Source organism: Acanthaster planci, linkage group LG05 (genome assembly GCF_054643075.1).
Source record: "Acanthaster planci isolate LZ-2023a linkage group LG05, COTS_SCS, whole genome shotgun sequence".
Classification (NCBI taxonomy): Eukaryota; Metazoa; Echinodermata; class Asteroidea; order Valvatida; family Acanthasteridae; genus Acanthaster; species Acanthaster planci.
Window position 1 is genome coordinate 27,864 of NC_141781.1, and position 22,638 is coordinate 50,501.

A 22,638-nucleotide genomic window follows, 5' to 3' on the forward strand; every position below is an offset into this window, starting at 1 on the left:
ATTGATTTGGATGTTTGTGGACAAATATAATTGTTTTGTTGATGGTGATGTCATACTGTGACTCATACATAAAAACCACATTGTGAGGCTGCTTGATTCAAGGTTTTGTGTGTTTCTTTGTTAAATGTCAAATCTTCACTTCTATGCCATCAAAAACTTATTTCTCAAGACAAAAGACATTGCTCATTTTACAAATCATAAATACTTCATTTTCATGCAACGGAAAGAATAGTATCGTTTGATGACATATTGAATGTTCTGTTTCAACTTACTCTGCCTCATGAATGTAATGAATAATTTAGTGATATGTGATTGATAACCCATCAATCAGTGGTGAAGAATTATTCAGGGATTGTATAAACTTTATACAATTGGAGAGATAGGGGACCATCGGAAGTCCAAAATATACCGTCATGTATGGATTTTTTGTGCAAACACTGTAAGGAAAGCTGTTGGTTGTTTTGCAAAGGAGAAGTGGTACATGATTCCCTGTTTTGAGGCATATCTTTCATTATGATGACACCTGACAGTTTTTCACAGTGCTGTTTAGTTCTGAACCTAGTCTGTGCCTCCAAAGATCCATCGTCAGATGATGATTTCATGATGATTACATTACCTTCTGTTACATTTCCTATCATTTGGCCAGGAGGAGACTCAACTTTTTTTAAATGAACTGCCAGTTCTGACAGCTGACCATATTGTGAACTCCTCTTTACAACAAGGGGTCTTAAACACTGCTCACACAGGTCTCTTGAGCTTCAAGTAGAAACTCTGCAATCTGCTTTAATATTCCTTACCACTTCCTTTTTGACAACAGCCTTTTATTACCTTAGTTTCAGTTTCTTGGTTGTTTTTTTATCAATTATTCAAGAATTCATGTAGGCGGAATATATTTCAAATTCTCCATTTAAAAAGTCCAAAGGAATCAGATGACACAGCTGTACAAACAGGAAAGTTCAAACAATGTGTTATTAACTTTTCATCAGCATCCCTCCAACCATCAAGAATTGATTTTTCAAATATTTTATTGCTTTCGTGACATTATACATGGATGTATCTCTTTCCTTTCTTCTGACTCTGTGACAGCTTTTTTCCAATCTCAAGACCAGAGGCTTGTTTAATTTCACTCTTGATAGGTTTTTGCAGGCGCAGATAATGCCAGATTAATCACAGTGACGTAGTGAGGGCTTGTACTTGGACAGACATTAACCCCTTAGGTAAATGTCAGAGATATTGACACACCCACTCAAAGTCCCGTGGGTGTACAGAGAGGCACCTTCACTGAGTCAATTAATTAGTTCCATGAAGGGCTTAGGTTGCTGAGACCTTAATAAACCCTTGCTGTTCCAAAAATCAAGAGGAAAAGGAGAATAGTCTCTGCCTATAAATTCATGGTATAATTCTGTGTGTTGCCTCTTGGTCAGTCTCTAACTTGACAGTTGACCCCCCATCAATCTTGTTAATTGATCATAACACATGCACTAGTACACTCAAGTGCATGCATACTTTTTCCATAGTTTTTGGGAAGTATGCTAGTCATTATACAATTCTGCAGGGACAGAAAAATACAGCTTTGTCTTAATTTGCCTAACAAAAACGTCCCCATAACACACACAGGGTCTACCCATATAAACTGATGCAATATCGAAGAGCGACCAAAATGTATACATGCTCAAAAATTGCAGGGGAATACAATCACTCATTGACAAAAATATAATTAGACAATCAGTGCTCTGATTGTATAATTATATTTTTGTCAATATTCAGATCACAGTGTTACACAGCCCTTTAATATTTCTGCAATGACTCATTTATGTTTTGTGTGAAATTATATTGCTGATCAATGACGAACTATGTAGGCCTTCATTTTATGAACACAAGGTGATATGGGAAAACTAACTTTTGATTTGATGACATCACAGAGCTTTGATGTCTGTCAGGTAATCTAGTTGGTACCTCATTTATATGCAAGATAACATTTTGATGCATATTAAATAATGAAGGTATTGGAAAGTGATCATCTTAAAATTTCAACCACTAATTTCCAGGAAGGTGATGTCATCATTTTGCAACTTTTACCAACCAGTGTTGACAGTACCCTAGTATGAAAGTATTTCAAATTTTAAAGCCAAAAGTATTTTGATGTAGAGGATATCCATTAATGTGATGATGTTACTCTTATGTAGTTCACAAATATTGGCTGCATTATCTTGTGATATAGTAAGACTAGCCTCCCAGTGATCCAGTGGAGCATTCTGTTGCTATTTTCACCTCAGGAAAGCAGAATGCTCCATGGATTACCTCCAGGAGGCTAGTTTACTACATTCTCACTGTAGGACATCCACAAGCTTCTATAGGCCTACATTATGAATAGCATGAAGGGTTTATTTGCCCCTTTGCTGCATGTTAAATATTTGTAGTGACATCATGCTGACCGCAAGAATCATGAGACAAAGCAGGCGATATTTGTTTTATAAACCCCTTCCTCAGAATCTGTGTAATTTAAGCAATAACTGCTTAATTGATCTAAATACACATACTCATAAGCTCAAGGGATTTTTATTGATAAATTTAGCTGCCTCTTTATGTCTTATTGTTAACAGAAATATTTCACATTTTGGATTCATTTAGTCATAATGTGCACATTTGATATAATTGGTTTTCCGTGAAGGATGGATAAATTCAGACGTCAAACGTACTCTTTTCACATTTACAGAAACATTCTTTTCATGTTTATAAACTAGATTTTCATTATGCACTGTCAGACATATGGTAGGTTTTATTAACAACTTGCTCAAGTTTAGATGTTGTTTCAAATCTTATTTCTGTTCATGTTATCTTTCTGTCTTGCCAGCTCGCATTGGCCGTTTTCAACTTCAGGATGAAAAGGTGAAATTTATGCTGAATAACACCATATCCAAGAAAAAGGAGTCAACACAGCTTTTCCGAACCATCATGGATAAAGGTAACAAATAAAAAAATTCAAATGTTCACCTCTTTCTTCCATCCTAGAAGCTTTCAAAGTTTTTCGTTGGACAGCACTATGAGGACTTGTAAAGCCTGCATTAAGGGACATGTGTAACCTGCTCTGCCAATATTTTCATATATTCTGAAGCAGTCATAATGACTTTCTTTAATTAAAGAGTTTGCATGCAAAGGGAAGGAAAGAAGTTTTCATTTAGTGGTGGAACACACATTTTTGGGTGTATGTATTAAATGAGATAAACAAGCTTCACTGAATCAGGCATTAATCAAACCTTCACTAGAGGGCTCTCTTCATGTTAAGCAGTTGAGTAAACCTAAGTGGGAGGGATTGTGTATTTGTCAGTAAGTGTAGCAGATGCATTTAAAGTTATTGTCACCAAGTATACAAAGTTCTTTGTTTATTTAAATTTTTATCACATCACAGAAAGACAAAAAGCGAAAGAAGAAGAAGTCACACTTCTTCTTTCAAAATACCATGAATGTAACTCACAATATTAAACCCAACAGTGGGAAATAATTACAAAATGTTCATTAACTTCAGCAGGGCACCAGCTGTCACTTTTAGTCACCATGGTCACCGAATGATGAATATATGCAAACTAACCACAATCCTAATACTTGATGAGAGGACTACTGTCCCTTTACTGCAAAAGAAAATGATTTGCTGTGTCCTTTGGCTGTTCAATTTGCCGGCAGGAATCTGGCAGTGCTTGTGTGAGGAGAGCTTTTTGACTTGTAGTAAAAGTGGAGTTAAAAGAAGATAAAAATTCAGAATTTTTCTCTCACCACAAATTTGCTTATAAATCCCTGTGATCATTTTGCTTTAAGCCAAGCCTATGAAACCTGGTGTATTGAGGATTCTTGACTGTTAAAATACTTCCTGGAGGTAGAATGTATCAATAAGACATCCACAGACAAATTGGGATTTTTTTATGGCAATTAACTTATTTGAATTACAGTCATTTGCAAAAGTTTAAGACCACCTGGAATTTATTGGTATTTCTGTCACTTGGCCTGTATTACATTGTCTCATTGAATGATTAATTACCTTGTTTTTACAGTGGTGCACATAACATCAGTGTAGTGCTATATACCCATTTGAATGAAATTTTTGCAAAGACAGGTCTTGTATGACATTTTATCTGTAAGGCAGCATGGGTAAAAAAAAAGGCCAGTCTAAGTAATCAAAAATAAAGGAGGGCGCACTAAATATTAACATTTCAAATCATGGAAATGTAGCTGTTTAACCAAGATACTGAGGTTATACATTGAAAATAGACATAAGTTGCCACGATTGATTGGTTTAAGTTTGGTTTTTCCTCTGGTGTTCTTGCATTTTGTTTGGGTCCTCCTAAACTTTTGCAAATGACAATTTGTTTTTGATGTAGAGCCCCCTTCCTCGTGTCACTAGCCAGTTATGCTTGTATACCATAGTGCTTGATGAAAATGTTCTTCCCATATGAAATGCATGTACATGTATCACTGAAATGAGATTTGTACTTTTTTGATTGATTTTTACCCCATGTAGGTATCATCTCATATACTGAATACCTGTTTCTGTTGTGCATTCTTACAAGTAAGTATGATTTTAAATTGTATTTGGACGTGCATCTTTGTCTGGTTGACTGTCAGTTTGAGTATTGTTTTGCTATTCAGAGAATGCTTCTTGAAATGTTCAAATATTTTTGTATGAGATATAGATGCAAATCGATTCTGCCTCACCAGGGTCACAAGGACATTGCTGCATTGGCCTTTCCTGACTCTTTATCTCAGTCAGATGTTGCTTCCAAGTTCTGCTTTTAGTAGTTCTGCTAAGGTTTTTAAGCAGTTCCAGTGCCAGAGAGTACCAAAGTGAATAGGACACACACAATAAAAAAATTATGTTTGTGAAGGGCATTAGTGTGATAACCAGCACATGAACCAACACGCGTCTATTCAATTTGCCTTAATTTTCTGGTTCAATATGACATCACTTTTCTGTTCATGCTGGAAATTTGTGTACAGTTGAAGCCAAAAGCTTACATACAACTGAACCAAAGAGTTGCCCTGAAAATAGAACAGTTCCTTCTTCTGTTTCATTTAAATCTTTCCAGTTGACAACATGACTCATGAAAGTCAATGGCCATGTGATTTCTTAAGTCGTTATTTAATCCTTAGCCCTTCCTATGATACTCAAGACCAAGATATGCTGCCAGAGTATTTCATACAGTTCCAAACATAATTCCAGCATAACTGCTTTGAGAATTTCAGACTTCATGCCACAAAGGGCTTATATTAGAGGAGGATATAGTACACTCTAGAATTTCAAAAAATACCAAAGTTACGATGCAGAAGAGTTACATATGAGCTGTTAATTTAAGTTATTTAAAAAAACAGTCAAGTTAAACCATTTGACAACCCGATTTTGGGTCTAAAGTTTGAACATGTGCTAATGACTAAGAAAATGAAAAGAACCTCACACAACCCACACCCAGTCCCAAATCCTCACTGAGCTAAAACTACAGCAAGGTTTTATAGAAAAGTAACAAGCTGGTTCAACAACAGAAGTCCACTGCTTTCATCCTAGCCCAAACAGTTGCTAAATGTGCAAATTCCTTTGCGGCTTATTTTATTTGCTAAACACTTGATCAACTAGTAGTGCGCCCTCTGCTCCCACAATGCATAGAGGTGCAGCTGCCATGTTCGTCCTTCTTTTCTTAGTGCCATTGATAACGGACGTGTCGTTTGGCTTTTTCGAGTTTCCGTTTTTGTTCGACTTTTTGTGGTACCCCGAGTGACTGTAACGTATCAGCAACGAATGGTAGTCCTTCTACATATACATATTTTCTGTCTGTGTGTCTGCCATTTGTCGTTTTTGTGTGGTATTTTTCTCTTTTTTTCTTTGTACATGCTTGCAGGTTACTGATTTTGATTCTACGTATGCAGCAGTATCACCTAACGATATCGCATGGGGTCAACTCAGTGACCAGGGACAGTTGAGGGCTTAACACTTTGAGTGGTCCTCAACTCCCCCCCCCCGACAGGAGTCGGTCAACATTAAGATCGAGGTGTTAAGGTCGTAAGCCAATACACGCGATTAGTGTGCGTGATTCTAAATGGACGTATCTTTTTGAGATCTTAGAGTTCATTGAGGTTTCTGTTTCACTACACACCTTTGTGACATTCTGATCAAACTGTAACATATTGTAATAAACGTACTTTCTATATTTATCTGTATATTTTTTGATTTGGTGGTATATTTTCTCTTTTTGTGTGTGTGCATTTTATAGATCGATGACTGAACGAGGGTACTACCCAGCGATACATAGGGTCAACAGGGCAACCCTGGGATTGTTGGGGGTTCCGTGAGCCAGTGCGAGCGATCTAATACCACGGACCCCCTTTTTCCTTGGTATATTTATAGGGTCAATGGGGCAACCCCGGGTTTGTTGGGGTTCGCGAGGAACTTAGACCGACAGGAGTCGGTCTGTGGAGGATCAAGTGGCATCTTGCTAAACTTGTAATCCCACGGCTAATCCCTGCTTTCAATACCATCTTTGATTCAGTTCAGGATTAGCTTATGCCATACTTGGAGGGCCTGAGCTGCAGTGTGTGCGATATCCGTATGCTCAGTTCCCCAACGTAACACCTAAGCATTGCAGTCAACGAGCGTGCAGAGTGGCGCTGCACTTGGGGTTAAAATTTCCCCCGTTTGCTGGGTCTGGGCGCAACACTCCTCCATCCCAGTTCCTAAGCATTCCGAACGGATGACGCGGGCCGACAACAACCTGCCGTTGGCAACACCCGACATCAGCATGGCTCAGAAGTAGCTGCCAACGCTAGCTACACCGGCCGCATCACCCCTGGTTCCATTGTCTTCAGACACCCTTCAACCGGGGCTCCCGGGCGTGACAAAGACGCTGACGCTCCATGGGACAACACGGTCAGTTCGGGCGCCCTGTTCTTAACACAGGTTTCATGTTCTCGCGCTCGAATGGAGGGAACACAACCCAAGAACACTGTTCTCAGGTTCACACACCACCTCCTCGTCAGGGTTTTACACGAACACGGAAAAACTTGTGATATTTGATTTTTGAAAAGCCGCAAAACTATCAAGATGACTTACAAAGACAGTGGAAAGTTTTGCAAAATTAACAATTCTAACTTTCCATGAAAAAAATGAATTTTTTAAGACGAAGAAGTTAGCCCAGTTTATTTAGGAGTCATCTCAAATCTCGTCCCGGATAAGTTGAGGATAAACTGTGGAAGAGTGTTGCGGTGGAATGTTGAAGGCAACTGGAAATCTCCTCACAATCTCCCCGAAATAAAGCTAGCAGTATTTGTATACACAGTCTCCGTCCCCCCCACTCTGTGGTTTTGGTCAGGCAGGCCACTCAAGGACACTTGTGGTTTTGATGACAGACAAGCCACTGGCAAATTACTGCACTCCTTACTCAGAGCTTTTTGAAACTTCTCTAACTGTGTCATTTGGAATAAATATACATCAACCCTTTCATAAAATATAAAGCTGCTTCAGGTTTTTTCTTCTGGAAAGCTATGCAAAATAAGCAGAGGGACTGACAAAGTCTGTTTTTCCAAACAACCATCTGATTCAATCTACAACAGGTATTGAACACATGACAAAAAATCATGGAGTGTTGAGTGACCCAAGGTCAGTCTCTGGAAATCGCAAACCACTTAAGATAGTAACCACCTATTTCAAGCCCACTAGTAATGTAAACAGTCCTTCATAGTAAGTGACCTACTGATGCAAAATTCCTCCACAACTTCCCCTCCATAAATGAACTGCTACTTGCGGGGGAAACTGTGGGGAAAGTATTCACTCTCCTCTCCCGACAATTTTACTTCAACTTGTCCCAGACGAGATTTGAGATGACTCGCTATCCAACCATTAACTCTCAAAGAATGCACAAGGATGCTGCCATGTTGCATGTTACTTGCTACAAACTAGTAGCAATAACGGGTTGCACAATCCCGGCTTTCGAGCGGCCGACCCACGAACAACAAATCATGCTGTTCGTGAACACACGAGAACAAGCCACCCAAACTCAGCCCACAACGCTGTTCCCCTGTGTGGTACCTGCAGAAACAATACTGGGCCATGCAGGCTCACCACCGAATGTGCCCGGGACAACAGAGCCCACCGCCTCCTGCCCTGTCAGGTTTTTTGACCCCTGTATGCCACCCTTTCTTCTGGCTACCTTCTGGGTCTTTCTGAGAAGACTGCTTCTACCTCTGAAGTTCACCAACCCTCTCCTACTGTATCTTTACTGCAGTCTTGGCAGGCCTCCGACACTCCAATTCACTACGCGTCGACCGCTGGCTCTACAACCAGTTCTCCGGTAGGCAAGAAACGCAAACATTCTTCGTCTTCTTCTACGGGGTCTTAGCAAAAGAAGTCTCACTCCTCACAGAAGGAAGATGCAATGGCCGACATCATGTCAGCGGTCCGCATGCTCTAGGAGAAGCTCTCTTCTATAGCCAACCGTCTAGATCCCAACTCTGGTCCCGTGGTGACAGCCCTTGATCCGGACCCTTTGCCGGCGCAACGTGATACGGATCTGCAACGTGATACGGATCTCCACATCCATATCCAGATCCGCATCCGAACCTGCCTTCATCTTCACCTGCCAGCAATCTGATCTTCTTATGATGGTTTCGCCTCTTCAACTTATCCAGGTTCTGGCGCAGAATACAGCTCACCTCCTGCTCCAGCCCCTGGCCACCCAACAAGACATGATGACGTTCCTCCTTTCTCGGATCAACTGCGGATGGAGCAGGATACGTCCTCTGAAAATGAGGATATCTCCTCTGCAGCCGACCTTAATTAACCCTCCTGAGGCACGGCTCTGTCTTCTTCAGAAGGATATGATCCACATATTAGGCCTGCCTTCCAATCAACCTAAGGCGGAGGCCTCTTCACATGTTTCCTTCAAGCGCCACCCCGCTAGGTTGGAGGCGTCAACGGTAATTTTTCCCGAACTTCCACGTGTCCGCTCATGCGTCGAGATGTTTAAAGTTCTCGCCAATGCCAAAAAAATGGCGTCCATACCCACCCAGGGCCTCGACTTATTTCCAGTTTGCTAGGGAGGACTTTGATAACTTCCCTTTGGTAACTCTGTCCCTGAGATTCTAACGGAGGCTAAAGATAAACTTTCCTCTGACACTCACAAGCCTACAGGAAAGTCTCCATTTAAAGACAAGGACAAGTGTTTTGTCGAGTCTACTCTTGCTAAACTCGACAAGGCCTCACGAAATGGCCTTCGCTGCACTGCGTTTACGGCACTCCTCTCTGTGTATTTGGCCCATGCGTGTGACAAAGATTCACCAGATACTACAGACCTTGCAGCTGTCACAGTTCAAATGTTCAATGAGAATGTCAACTCTATCTTCGAGCAGTTTGTTCGGATCTCCATTCTGGCCACTTCTGCATGTAGATCCAACACTTTAGATGCCATGAACATTCCCTATGAGGGAGTCAAGTCAAGACTTCAGGAATTTCCTTTGTATGGCAAAAACCTTTTCGCAGGGAAGTTCATGGAGATGATGAGTTAAATGTATTCACACAACACGTAAACTTAGCTTCCGTGACCTTCCACCGGTGGCTCCACCTCGCCAATCCCGTCCCAATGATCAGGGGTCTCGACCCTTCAGACCCCCACGTCAGGGCAGTCATGGTTGCTCTCGCCCCTTTCGTCAACCCAGTTACCAGACTCCTAACTCTTCGCTGGTTCTTAAGAGAAAGTCACATCGGATAGCTGGGTGCTCGTGACCATTCATTACGGATACGCCCTTGAATTCACGAGCACCCCTCCATCTGTACCTATCCTCCGTCTGACTTCAGTTCCTACCCACAAAAACAAACAACAGGCACTGGAGACCGAGATAGACTGTCTCCTTCAGAAATGTGCTATCCACCTGGTTCCCAAATCTCAAGCAAACAAAGGCTTCATCTCAACGTTCTTCTTCACTCCAAAGAAAGAACTCAAAAGCTGGCGACCTATAATCAACCTCAAACCTCTAAACCGCTTTATCCGCCCAAAGAAATTCCGCATGGAGACCCTTTAGATGGTCACCCAATCTCTACAGGTTCCATGCTGGGCGTCTTCCATAGACTTGAAAGATGCCTACCTCCACATTCTGATTCACTCACAAAGCTACGAATACTCATGCTTCCTGTACAACAGGAACCTCCTCGAATTCACGGCTCTCCCCTTTAGCTCCTCCACTTCACTGAGAGTATTCTCGAAGGTTGCAAAGATCATTGCTGCTCGCCTTCAAAAGCGGGAAGTCATGCTGTTACGGTACCTGGAAGACTGTCTGATCGTAGGCAGATCGTTCAAGAAAGCAGAGGTTTCTACCCGCCTTACTTGTGACATCACAAATCAGCTTGGCTTCATCATCAACCTTGAGAAGTCAAATCTCGCTTCAACACAATACCCAACATGTCTAGGGGCATCTTTCGACCTTCCGTGAGGCATAATCTCACCGACGACTGAACACACCGACAATCTTTTCAACTACGTGAAAGTCTTCTCTACCGAGTAGTCTGCTCCGGCCCTCGCCTTGCTTCGTCTCCTTGGCTAGATAGCCAGCATGGTGGATCTCATTCCCCTCTGCAGGCTGTACATGCGCCCCTACAACTTCATTTCTTAGCACTCTACAGGCCTAAATGGGACTCAATCAATCTCCAGGTCCCCATATCAGACTTATCTGACCCCATCTTCAGTTGTGGTTAGTGAAGGAGCACCTCTCTCTCTGAGTGCCCTTCCCCAAGGTGAACCCAGAAGTAACTGACATAACATCGGACGCTTCTCTTCTGGGCTGGGAAGCCTCCTTACCGCTGCTTCAAGCATCGGGAACATGGGACCTCCAGCTCCAAGGGAGTCACATCAATATCCTGGAACTTCAGGCCATATTCACTGCACTTAAAGCTTTCTGCCGAAGCATCGTAAGCAAATGAGTCCTCATCCGCTCGGACAACTCCACAGTTGTGTGATACATCAATCGCCAGGGAGGCACACCTTCTCCCCGCTTATGCCTCCTGACGAGACAGATATTCCTTTGGGCCCAGGATTATGGCATCGATCTCCAGGCGACTCACATTCCTGGTGTCCACAACTCCATAGCAGATGCTCTCTCTCAGTGAAAGTACGTCCCACAGATTGGACTTTGCACACCAATGTAGTCGAACAGATCTTCACCGAAGTAGAAAAACCAAACATCGATCTTTTCGCCTCAGTGGAGAATGCGCAACTGCCAGTGTTCTGCACCAGTTTTTACCACCCACAAGCCTGGGTAATGAATGTTCTTCAAGTCAATTGGGAAGGGATGTTGGCCTACACTTTCCCTCCAATATCCCTAATACCAGCAGTTCTCTCCAAGATCTAAAGGGAACGCTGCCGTGTCCTTCTCATCACCCCCTTCTGGCCACGCGAGCCATGGTTCCCATGTCTGACTAGACTGCTCGTCCGGTTACCAGTGATCCTTCCTGACAGACCGGATCTGCTACATCAGCCGAAGTCAGGTGTGTTTCACCCTCATCTGAGGTCACTACACCTGACCTATTGGCTATTGTCAAACAGTCCTTCAGATCAGCAGGACTTTCTGATGAAGCTGCCGAAATGGCCTCGAAGAGTCAACGCCAGTCTATACACAGCATCTATGACTCCAGATTAGGACATTTTACTCTGTGGTGTTCAGAGCGAGGTTTTTCTTCAACTGAAGTTTCTGTGACCTCTATGGCTGACTTCTGCATGCACCTGTTTAAGTCAGATCTCCAGGTTTCAGCTATCCGTAACTACCGTTCAGCCACTGCGGCTATACACGATGGCTTCCAAGATGGTTTGACTGTATCCAACAATACTTTTCTTAACATTTACTGCGGGGGATGTTTCTTGAGCGTCCCCCAACTAAGAGACTAATTCCTTCATGGGACCCTCCTTCATGGGTCATGGACATGGGCACAGTCCCCACCACGACCTGGATCCTGGGCATGATGTCAGGCATGATGCCACACGCACCATGGACCATCCACAAACTGAACAGGATGCATCAGCTGAGAACAAAGACATCAGCTCCAGAGCCAGCCTTATACCTTCAACAGCACATCTCCGTCTACTCCAGAGAGACATGATCCAGGTTCTGGGCCTGCCTTTTGCTTCAACACCAACAAAGACTTCACCATACATCTTCAAGTGCCACCCCACCAGACTGGAGACCTCGACTTCACTTTTTCCAGAGCTATCGCTGGACCATTCATGCATCCCTATGTTGAAGTACTTGCTGACATGAAGTGACAGTGATCATATACCCCCAGAGCAGCAGCCTAATTCCAATTTTCCCGGGAGGACTTCGAGAAACTCCCTCTCCACCCAAGAGATGCCTGTTGCTACCAAAGATAAGCTGACTTCAGACACTAGTAAACTGGCCAGGAAAATCCCCCTCATAGACAAGGAGAAGGCTAACTTCAAGCTCACCCTCATGAAGTTTGACAGAGCCTAACAACAAGGTCTCCAATGCCCTGTATGCATGTTAGGTTAAGTTTTATTTATTTCATGCATCTTGTGGCCTGATGGCCAATTTACATGTATGTTACAGTAAAAAATGACAGATTGTACCAAGTTAGTTTTTAAAAAAAGGTTTTAAAATGACACTCTAACAACATTACACAAATATAAAAATGTTAAGAAAATAAATGAATTAAAAATTACAAATGATGACATACACACATTAACATCACAGCTAGGTTTGGGCGAATCCATGCTTGAATTGGATTTAGAATCAAATTTGGAATCGGAGTCGCAATTCCACTTTTTTGAGGAATTAAATCCACACCGCCGCTGTTTTCCATAACCTTGAGATCCAATTCCAGGAACAGTCCAGCGATTCCAAAAGACTACTGTCTAACATGATCTGTCGATTTTTGAAGAAATGCTTTGCAAAATCATAGCAGCACCATGCAGTAATCCGACCCATTTGTCTGCAGCACACTGATGGCCCACTGTTGGCTTCCTGCCAATTGTGACTCCTTAACATGCTGAGCATTTTGGGTGCTACATTGTGAGCGATGAAAACTACATCGGAGATTTGGAGTTTTTCCCACACGCCATGGAATTTCTTGTCGCTGATTACCCTCTATTTCTTATTGGAAACTCAATTGTAACATCTGAAGGATCGACACCAATTAGAAACTTATTCCTTGGAGTGTTTATTTCTTCCAAAAAAATCGTCCGTTAGTCTAGACCAACATCACGTTTTAATCTTTAAGATCGAAGCAAACTGTTGTGGAAAAGGTAGGCTTACTTTGTCACATATTACAAAAATATACTCAGAACCTAAGAAAACCTAAACAGTGCAGCTCTTAACCAGACTTTAATTCTTCTTTTGCCTTGTAAAATTTGTAATGCATGTAAGTGTTGAAGTATGTGAAATTGCCTTTGATGCCAAATTTGGAAATTCCCCAAATTCCGCAAACCTTGGCAGTGTAAATGAAATCTCCAATAAAATCAGCGATCTAAAGTTATTTAAGTGAAACATTTCCAGGGTTTGCCGACTAAACTTAAACCATTCATAAGAAAGAAAAGCTGGCAAGATCAGCAATGGCATCGGCCCGGATGGAGATCGGTGTTCATGCATGTTTCTAATAGTCTTGCATGCATCGACCACTCTCTGTTGGTGCACGGACATGTGGCTGTGGGCTGACTGCAAGCATTTTTTTTGCAGATGCCTCGTGTTCGGGTCAGTGAGATATGCACTATAATTACCGTCATTCACTCTGCCAAACACAAATCGTTGACTACTTTTCATCCTTCATTTCTGCCATAAAGGAAAGAGGTTCTGTTCAACCTGTTGAGTGAATTGAAGGTCAAATGAGCAGTGTCACTAATGTGTACGCGCAAGAATGGAGACGGTGACGCAGAGATGTCTTCCCCTTCATTTAATGACTCGACTCCAAAGGAGCAGGTGAAAACTAAAATAAACACATGAATACAAGTATAAATTATATTGCAATTTAAGAAAATACACCCTAGAAGACAAGACAATTGGAACATGGAGACACCGACAATAAACACACGCCCAGCAAATATCCAACGAGTTCAGTCAACAAATAAGTAAACCAGCAGGAGACATAGCAAACAATTACATGAAGAATATTCCAACGGGCAAAGCACCTTGAATAATTAGCGAATGTAAGCAGGCACGATGTTCAATTATAGACTAACGTTATACATCAACCACAACTTACAAATCGTATGCGGGGTAGGCATCCCCAAATACACATAGTGGAAAATAACGACGTCCTATCAGCACTTAAACCGGGATATACAGGGGCTTCAGAGGTAACAGCAGTATTCTGGTGGTGCTGAAGAAATAAAACGTAACATGAACAAAATAAACGCTAAGAACACATATCGTTACTAGTAAACCTTATTGTACATACATAGGAACACGAGAACATCGACAAGCTATAACGGAAGGCATGGGCCTCTATACAACTTAATGGGACAAGCGAGACCTACGATATCGTCACAACATTACACTGCACATAGCCGAATATAAATTATAACACAAGGCACAAAATATGGGAAGAAAATGAACAGAACTCACAGTCTTCACGGCTTCCAACGACGTGACGAAGACTGGCACGAAAAGAAAGTTCCCGCACTAAATATACCCAACGAGTCTAGTACACACGAGAGGCGCATGCTGCAATGCCATTGGCTGAATAATGCGACATGACCCAGGAATTCCATGCAAATTAGCTAATCGTGAATAATAATACATTAAGAGAATAAAGAAGCATGTGACCCGACATTCCTAGGAACAAAACTGAGTTGGAAGGGACATACTATTCAAATCAAGGAACTAAATAGCGGCGGAGAAAAGAACCCGATAACAACCCGGCGACGATAACACTCCCCCCTGAGAATGACTATTCGAAACCAAGATAACATAATAATTAACCTTATACATCATAATTCACACGTTTATACGATATACAAATATTAGTTTTCTTAACACGACCACGAGTCCATATAACAAGACAAATAATCTTTCAAATTAAAGCACAAATATCCAACCAACGACCTCTTCTCTTCTAATAGTGTATCATAATACGGTTGCACCTGATAATTATAAATCATTACATCAAAATTTTACCCAAAAACTTTAGAAGGGGCGACAAACATCCAACATCAAATTTATGAATTGCATCACATAAAGTTCACCTTGTAATCGCATTATTCAAGTAGTATCAATTCTTAACACAAAATCTGTTACAAATATATGATTCTCAATTACACTGATCAAATGTACAAAGTCTCAAATTGAAGGCGGACCCGCGCCTTCCAATAAAATGACCTTGGTTACTGGACGAACAAGTTCTCTGGCCCGAGTTTTCAACTTAACTGATCTAACCAGACCATCTCTACCATGATTTACATCTTTTATTACAGCTAGTGGCCACAAGTTCCTAGGTGTTGTCTCTTCCACAAGCAGTACAAGATCACCTATGGCAAGATTATCAACAGAGTGGACCCATTTTGTCCTCCGTTGTAACTCTGGTAAATAAAATTTCAGCCATTTCAGCCAAAATTGATTAGCCAAGTGTTGAACATGTCTCCATCGACTACGTAAATGCTCGTGACTAAATCTACCAGGTGGATGACTGGAACTATTTCTCAAGAGCAACAAATGATTGGGTGTAATGGGCGAAGGATCACTAGGATCATCATTCAACTTAGTCAACGGCCGTCCGTTAACAATGGCCTCTATTTCACACAATACAGTTTCCAGAATTTCATCAGTCAATCTGACTGTACGGGGGAGTACGGCAATCATAACTCTCTTAACTACACCAATTAAACGTTCCCAAACTCCCCCCATATGGGAAGCATTGGGTGGGTTAAAATGCCACGTGATATCATGTTGGAGAGCATAGGCATTAATAATCTTCTGGGAGAGCTCTTTCATGTTGTTTTTTAACTCAGTTGCAGCACCAACAAAGTTGGTACCGTTGTCTGAATAGATGAACTCAGGATGACCTCTGCGAGCTATGAAACGTCTAAGACCATTTAAAAATGATTCTGTATCCATGGTGTCTAGCTTCTCAATGTGAATGGCTCTAGTTGTAAAACAAGTAAACAAACAACCGTAACGCTTGACCTCCGATCTACCATATTTAACATAGAATGGACCAAACACATCAATTCCGACACATGAAAAGGGAGGTTTACCGGCCTCTACTCGCTCTTTGGGTAAATCTGCCATAATTTGCTGGCATGGCTTAGAATACAGACGTTTACAAGTGACACAGGCTCTAATAATTTTCTTAATCAGAGGCCTAGCCTTGGTGACCCAAAACTCTCTTCTGACCATAGCCAATACCCATTCTACACCTACGTGAGCCACACTATGGATATCATTCAAAATGGATTTGGCAATTACATGTTTTCCAGAGACAATGCACGAATTATGACCTTTATGGTCTCCATGCACACGACCACTAATTCTAAGTAGCCCTTGACTGTCTAGGTAAGGATTAAGTGCTCTAAGGGAACTCGAAGCTTTCACAAATTTCCCTTTCTGCAATTTGTCAACTTCAGAACCAAAAGACTGCAATTGAGATTTGCGGATAAGAGTATCACCCGCATGACGGATTTCCTCAACGGTCAACTGAGTGGCAGGCTTACCGTTCCAAAGATATTTAACAAACTTCAACCACCACGCTAAGGCTCGCTTCATCCTATACCAGGAAGAATAGTGATGAATTATTTGTACTAAAGGATCATCCTCAAGACAATTCGAATGGCACACGTCATCAATAATACCAACACTAAGACGATCTGTGGCGACAGCGTCAAGGGATACAATAGTAGACTTACGAACCTCAGGGTCATCATCTGTCAAGTCGACTGGTTTCCCTCCGCCTAAGTTCCAGTCATGTTTATACTTATACAAAATATCTGGACCATGGAACCATTTGCCATCTGACTTTAAGGTAGACTGTGGTCTTGTCACAAGATCCGCAGGGTTAGACTTGCCATCAATGTGATGCCACTGCTTAGGGTCAGTCAACGCTCTGATGCGACTAACTCTATTCCCAACAAACACATGGAATCTCCTACTATCATTATTTATATACTTCAAAACAATCTCTGAATCGGTCCAAAAATATGATGAGGTAACATCAATATCCAACTCAGTTCTAAGAAATGCATCAACCTTAGCAGTTAAGACCGCCGCTTGAAGCTCCAGACGGGGAATGGTACACAGTTTCAACGGAGCAACTTTATTCTTACTGAGAACTAACTGAACATGTATCATCCCACATTTGTTGACGCATCTGATATAGCTACAACAACCATAAGCCTTAGAGCTAGCATCCGAAAAATGATGAAGTTCAATCAAAGCATCATCAAAATCACATGGCTTGAAACAACGGGGAATTCTTATCTCTTTTAGTGCATGACATGACTGCACCCATGTACGCCAGGCGTCTTCAAGCTGTGATGGGACCGCTTCGTCCCAAGACAATTTATCAGCTGTAGCCTTTTGGAACAAAAGTTTTCCAGCGAGAACCACAGGGCCTAAAAGACCAAGAGGGTCAAATATAGAGGACACAGCACTTAGCATCTTCTTTCTAGTGAGAGGACTCTCCTTGTCACGCCCAACTTCGAAGAAGAACTCATCAGTAGATATCTTCCATTTTATGCCCAGCGCCCGACTTTCACAAAGAGGACCCAGTGTACGAACTTCCTCGGCCACACAATCCTCTGATACTTCACTCAACAATTCTGCATCATTGACGACAAATTTTCTCAAGGTGAACCCTCCTTCACTCAGGACTCTTGGAGTTTCTGCGATGATGATCTTGGCATCGGCCTTTGACGACACAGAGCTAAGACAATCGTCCACATAAAATGACCTGTCGACAGTGTATCTAACCAAAGGGTGAACATTAGAGGTATCAATGACCGTACGGCTGAGGGCATAGGTCGAACTTGAAGCACACCAAACGCCGCCAAACAAGTGAGAAGTCATACGGTAGTGAGCCAACTGTCCATCATCATACCATAAGAACCTGAGTGCATCCCTGTCTTTGGCGGGTGTCCTCACTTGGTTGTACATAGCTTCGATGTCAGCTTGAATCGCTATACTGTGTTGTCTAAAACGTAACAAAACTGGTAACAGTTTGTTGATTAAATCAGGACCCTGTAGACAGCGCTCATTGAGCGACTTCCCTCTGAATTTACATGCGCAGTCATAGACAACCCTAACTTTGCCTGGCTTCTTGTCGGTAGTAACCGCATGATGTGGAAGGTACCAGACTCTGTCACCTACTATCTCACCTGAGGGCACCTTTTCAGCATAACCTTTTGTCAACAACTTGACGATCTCTGCATTGTATTTAGGAAACAGCCCGTTTTCAACCAAACGTTTGTGTAAAGAATCTAACCTCGACTTGGCAACCGGGAAGTTATTCGGTAGCGGCTCTGACCTGTCTCTCCAGGGAATGGGGAGCTCATAGTGCCCATCTATCTTCCGATGCTCTTGGTCCCACAATCTTATCACCAACTTGTCTTCTTGTGACCATGAAGAAGACTCCAGTCCCTCGTTCTCAATTCTCCACAATCTGGAAACATCATCAGTAGATAAGCAAGATACAAAATTCGAAATTACTTTGCGACTGACTCTGTTGACAGGTGAACGCCCATTCAAACACCATCCGAATAAGGTTCGAACAGCAAATGGTTGTCCCATGCTTCCACGTCTCACCTCCAGTGGTAAAAGAGCTTCTGCATTGTCCTGACCAATAAGTAAATCAACAGTTGTATGATCATGTTTATAAGCAGGCATTGAACCTACATCATCAAGGTGGGCATAAAGTGAAACATCCACAGGTGCACTTTTAACAGGTATGCTATCAACAACACAAACATGGTTCATACACAAAGCCTCCCCGGTTTCCGATGCAACAGACAAATCAACAATTTTGGATTGATGAACACCAGACATATTCAAGGTACTAAGCTGAAACTCTGAAGGCATTCCCTCCAAACCCAATTTGGCAACCAAACCCTGGGAACAGAATGAATTACTTGACCCATTGTCTAATAATGCCAAGACTTTGCATGAACCATTAACAATCACTTGTACTATGGGCATACAAGTTCCCTTGTCAGCGTAAAAGCTGGCATTGGACACCTTTGACTCGGGAGGTGCAGTATCAGGACAGTGTATGTACATTGTATGTTTCTTACCGCAACCCTGAACACCACAAATCGAACGTTTACCACAATCATTGGTGCTATGTGAGGCTAGGAGACAATTATGACAAAGCTTATGAGCAACAACAATATTCAATCTCTGCCTAGGACTCATTTGCTTGAACTTATCACAATGCCACAAGCGATGAGTTTGACTACATAACACACATGGGGGTTCTGGCTTGGCATACGATTTGACGCTCTTCGACGGACTAGGCTTTGCAATACCGGTAGCTCCAGTATCAAGCTGTGACTGACGCGACACTGAAGAGTTAAGAGAAACACCCTGATTGGAACCTCTTGACCGATCAAAACGCTTAGGATATAGGTTACCATACACAGGATCGTTAACCTCACAAGCAATGTTACTCACAAAATCTACCAAGTCTTTAAAACTAGGATAGGATTCATTAGCCCTTTTGGATTTCAAGGCAGATTTCCTCCATCTTAACTGAACATAATTTGGGCTTACAACATCAAGTATAAATGACTGAGATTTAACCTCATCCAAGGTATCCAATTGGGTCAGTGTAAGCAAGGCAGTTTTCATGTCATCTGCTAACTGCTGGATCTCATGTGGAAGCCGCAACTGCTTACCTGATCTGAGCCCCTTAATAAGACGCTCTGTAACAAGATGTTTGTTACCGAAACGTGATTCCAAGATTGAAAGTGCTTGAGTATATCCTACGGTCCCCCCAATCAACTGACACCCCCTAATAGCTTCTTTAGCCGGACCCGATGTATATTGCATGAGTCTGGCTAATTTCAAATCACTACCTTCCCCCATTTTGTCGACATTGACCTCAAAGGCCATAAGGAATTGATGGTAATGTAAGGGATTTCCATCAAATACCTGCAACTCAACCTTGGGTAAATTAAGCAAACCCATAAACTGTTCTCGAGAAAGATCACCATACAAATTTGATTCAGATGAACTAGAATCTTTGTGATCAACTTCAGACTTAACGCCCTTTGAACGGCCTTTAACTGAACCAAGCACAGAAATGTATTCATCTTGTTGCTTACAAAAATAAGTATCACTAGCCTCAATATCATCTTCATCGCTAAGCAAGGCCTGGTAATCATTGTGAACAGATGTAAAAACACTAAACAAGTACTTAAGTTTGACTACGTAATCATCAATTAGGGTTAAATCATCTTCTGCAATACACTGTCTTATCTGATTGGCCTGCTTGGTGACCGCACGCTTGGCTGATGCCCTGGCCGTTTTTAGCTCTGCTGCAGTAGACATTGTCGATGACGATTCCCAGCTTTCTTGATCAACAAAGATAGCTAGCAGGAAGATGGAGACTATGAGGTTGGAGCTCAGGATGACGCGATGACCAAGCAAAGCCAAAGGTAGGATCATCAACGAAGAACTGGATGCTATGATGACGATTTTTTTCACTGTCACTAATGTGTACGCGCAAGAATGGAGACGGTGACGCAGAGATGTCTTCCCCTTCATTTAATGACTCGACTCCAAAGGAGCAGGTGAAAACTGAAATAAACACATGAATACAAGTACAAATTATATTGCAATTTAAGAAAATACACCCTAGAAGACAAGACAATTGGAACATGGAGACACCGACAATAAACACACGCCCAGCAAATATCCAACGAGTTCAGTCAACAAATAAGTAAACCAACAAGAGACATAGCAAATAATTACATGAAGAATATTCCAACGGGCAAAGCACCTTGAATAATTAGCGAATGTAAGCAGGCACGATGTTCAATTATAGACTAACGTTATACATCAACCACAACTTACAAATCGTATGCGGGGTAGGCATCCCCAAATACACATAGTGGAAAATAACGACGTCCTATCAGCACTTAAACCGGGATATACAGGGGCTTCAGAGGTAACAGCAGTATTCTGGTGGTGCTGAAGAAATAAACGTAACATGAACAAAATAAACGCTAAGAACACATATCGTTACTAGTAAACCTTATTGTACATACATAGGAACACGAGAACGTCGACAAGCTATAACGGAAGGCATGGGCCTCTACACAACTTAATGGGACAAGCGAGACCTACGATATCGTCACAACATTACACTGCACATAGCCGAATATAAATTATAACACAAGGCACAAAATATGGGAAGAAAATGAACAGAACTCACAGTCTTCACGGCTTCCAACGACGTGACGAAGACTGGCACGAAACGAAAGTTCCCGCACTAAATATACCCAACGAGTCTAGTACACACGAGAGGCGCATGCTGAGATGCCATTGGCTGAATAATGCGACATGACCCAGGAATTCCATGCAAATTAGCTAATCGTGAATAATAATACATTAAGAGAATAAAGAAGCATGTGACCCGACATTCCTAGGAACAAAACTGAGTTGGAAGGGACATACTATTCAAATCAAGGAACTAAATAGCGGCGGAGAAAAGAACCCTATGACAAAACTTAGCGGCGACGATAACACAAAGCAAGCAAAAAATGATAGAAGACACGATAAAATCCATTTATTATTTCAATAAAGACGGACAGAAGCGCATGTATGTCACATTACATACAAAAATAAAGGTGAAGACACTGAAATTCTTACTCCCATGATGGAACATAAATGGGAATTTGATCAAGTGATTAATTTAGAACAATATCAAAACGTAAAATATCTTATTAAATCGTTATAAGTGTCGATGACATTTATTACGGGCCGTATGGTGCAAGGCCTTCTGGAGCGAGCGTTAGATTTCAAGTCGCATGGGCCCGTTTAGAAAAAGGGAAACTTTTATTTCAAGCGAAAAATTTGAGAGCGACAGTGACGAAGATGATGCATTACTATATCAACTTACTTGAGGAAACTTTAAAAATTGCTTTTCCATACATATTAGTATGGAAAAGTGAAATTATTTAAAATAAATAGTATATAATCAAAGTAGAATAAAAAAATGAATAAAATTTTAACACCATATAATAAAGTAGAAAACAAAATAAAGATGAACAAATTTTCAATACCGTACAAGTTGGGATCGTGGTCGCTAGACAGTGTAAAGCAATACATCAAAGATTTCAAGGTAGATTTACCACCTCCCAGAAAACGTCGACATTTCAAAAAAGACTACGTAAAACCGATTTAAGATCATCTCAAAGACTACAAAAAAGAACACCTCAAACGGCTCGTTGAAACAACATTTAAAGGTCAAGGGCACAGGACGCAACGGATAGATTACAAGATCCGACTACATACGCGCGATTAAGTCTTATTTAGATTATGGTAGATTTCACCGCGTCATCGTAACGAAAACAAGATTTAAAAACAATAGTGTCAATTCACAACTCAGCATGGAAAGAAATCGGTTCGTGTCGCCAAATTAAAGTTCAACCGACAATGGTTGTAGACTTTTTTAAT

The 22,638-nt window shown here is 41.7% G+C and overlaps 2 protein-coding genes across 3 annotated transcripts in view; one reads left to right on the forward strand and one right to left on the reverse strand.

Moving 5' to 3' along the window:
* The window catches only part of LOC147798961 (calcium uptake protein 3, mitochondrial-like), a 31,445-nt gene extending 22,966 nt beyond the window's left edge, over positions 1-8,479 (forward strand). Inside the window, exons 2-4 of the mRNA XM_087137216.1 lie at positions 2,855-2,965; positions 4,514-4,561; positions 5,883-8,479. Coding sequence (XP_086993342.1) covers positions 2,855-2,965; positions 4,514-4,561; positions 5,883-5,890 — 167 coding nt within the window. The 3' untranslated portion in view covers positions 5,891-8,479. The remainder of the gene's footprint in view (positions 1-2,854; positions 2,966-4,513; positions 4,562-5,882) is intronic.
* A 5,430-nt stretch (positions 8,480-13,909) lies between these two features.
* On the reverse strand, positions 13,910-19,714 carry LOC147798962 (uncharacterized). 2 transcript variants are annotated; one of them, XM_087137198.1, is made up of 3 exons: positions 14,596-19,714; positions 14,234-14,350; positions 13,910-13,957 (listed from the first exon to the last, which is right to left on the reverse strand). In XM_087137198.1, the coding sequence occupies exon 1, from the start codon at positions 19,369-19,371 to the stop codon at positions 15,310-15,312; it is 4,062 nt and encodes a 1,353-aa protein (XP_086993324.1). In that variant the 5' UTR covers positions 19,372-19,714; the 3' UTR covers positions 13,910-13,957; positions 14,234-14,350; positions 14,596-15,309. The 2 variants fall into 2 exon arrangements, with proteins under 2 accessions (XP_086993324.1, XP_086993323.1); XM_087137197.1 differs by having other exon boundaries at positions 13,910-14,350.
* Between the last annotated feature and the right edge of the window lie 2,924 nt (positions 19,715-22,638).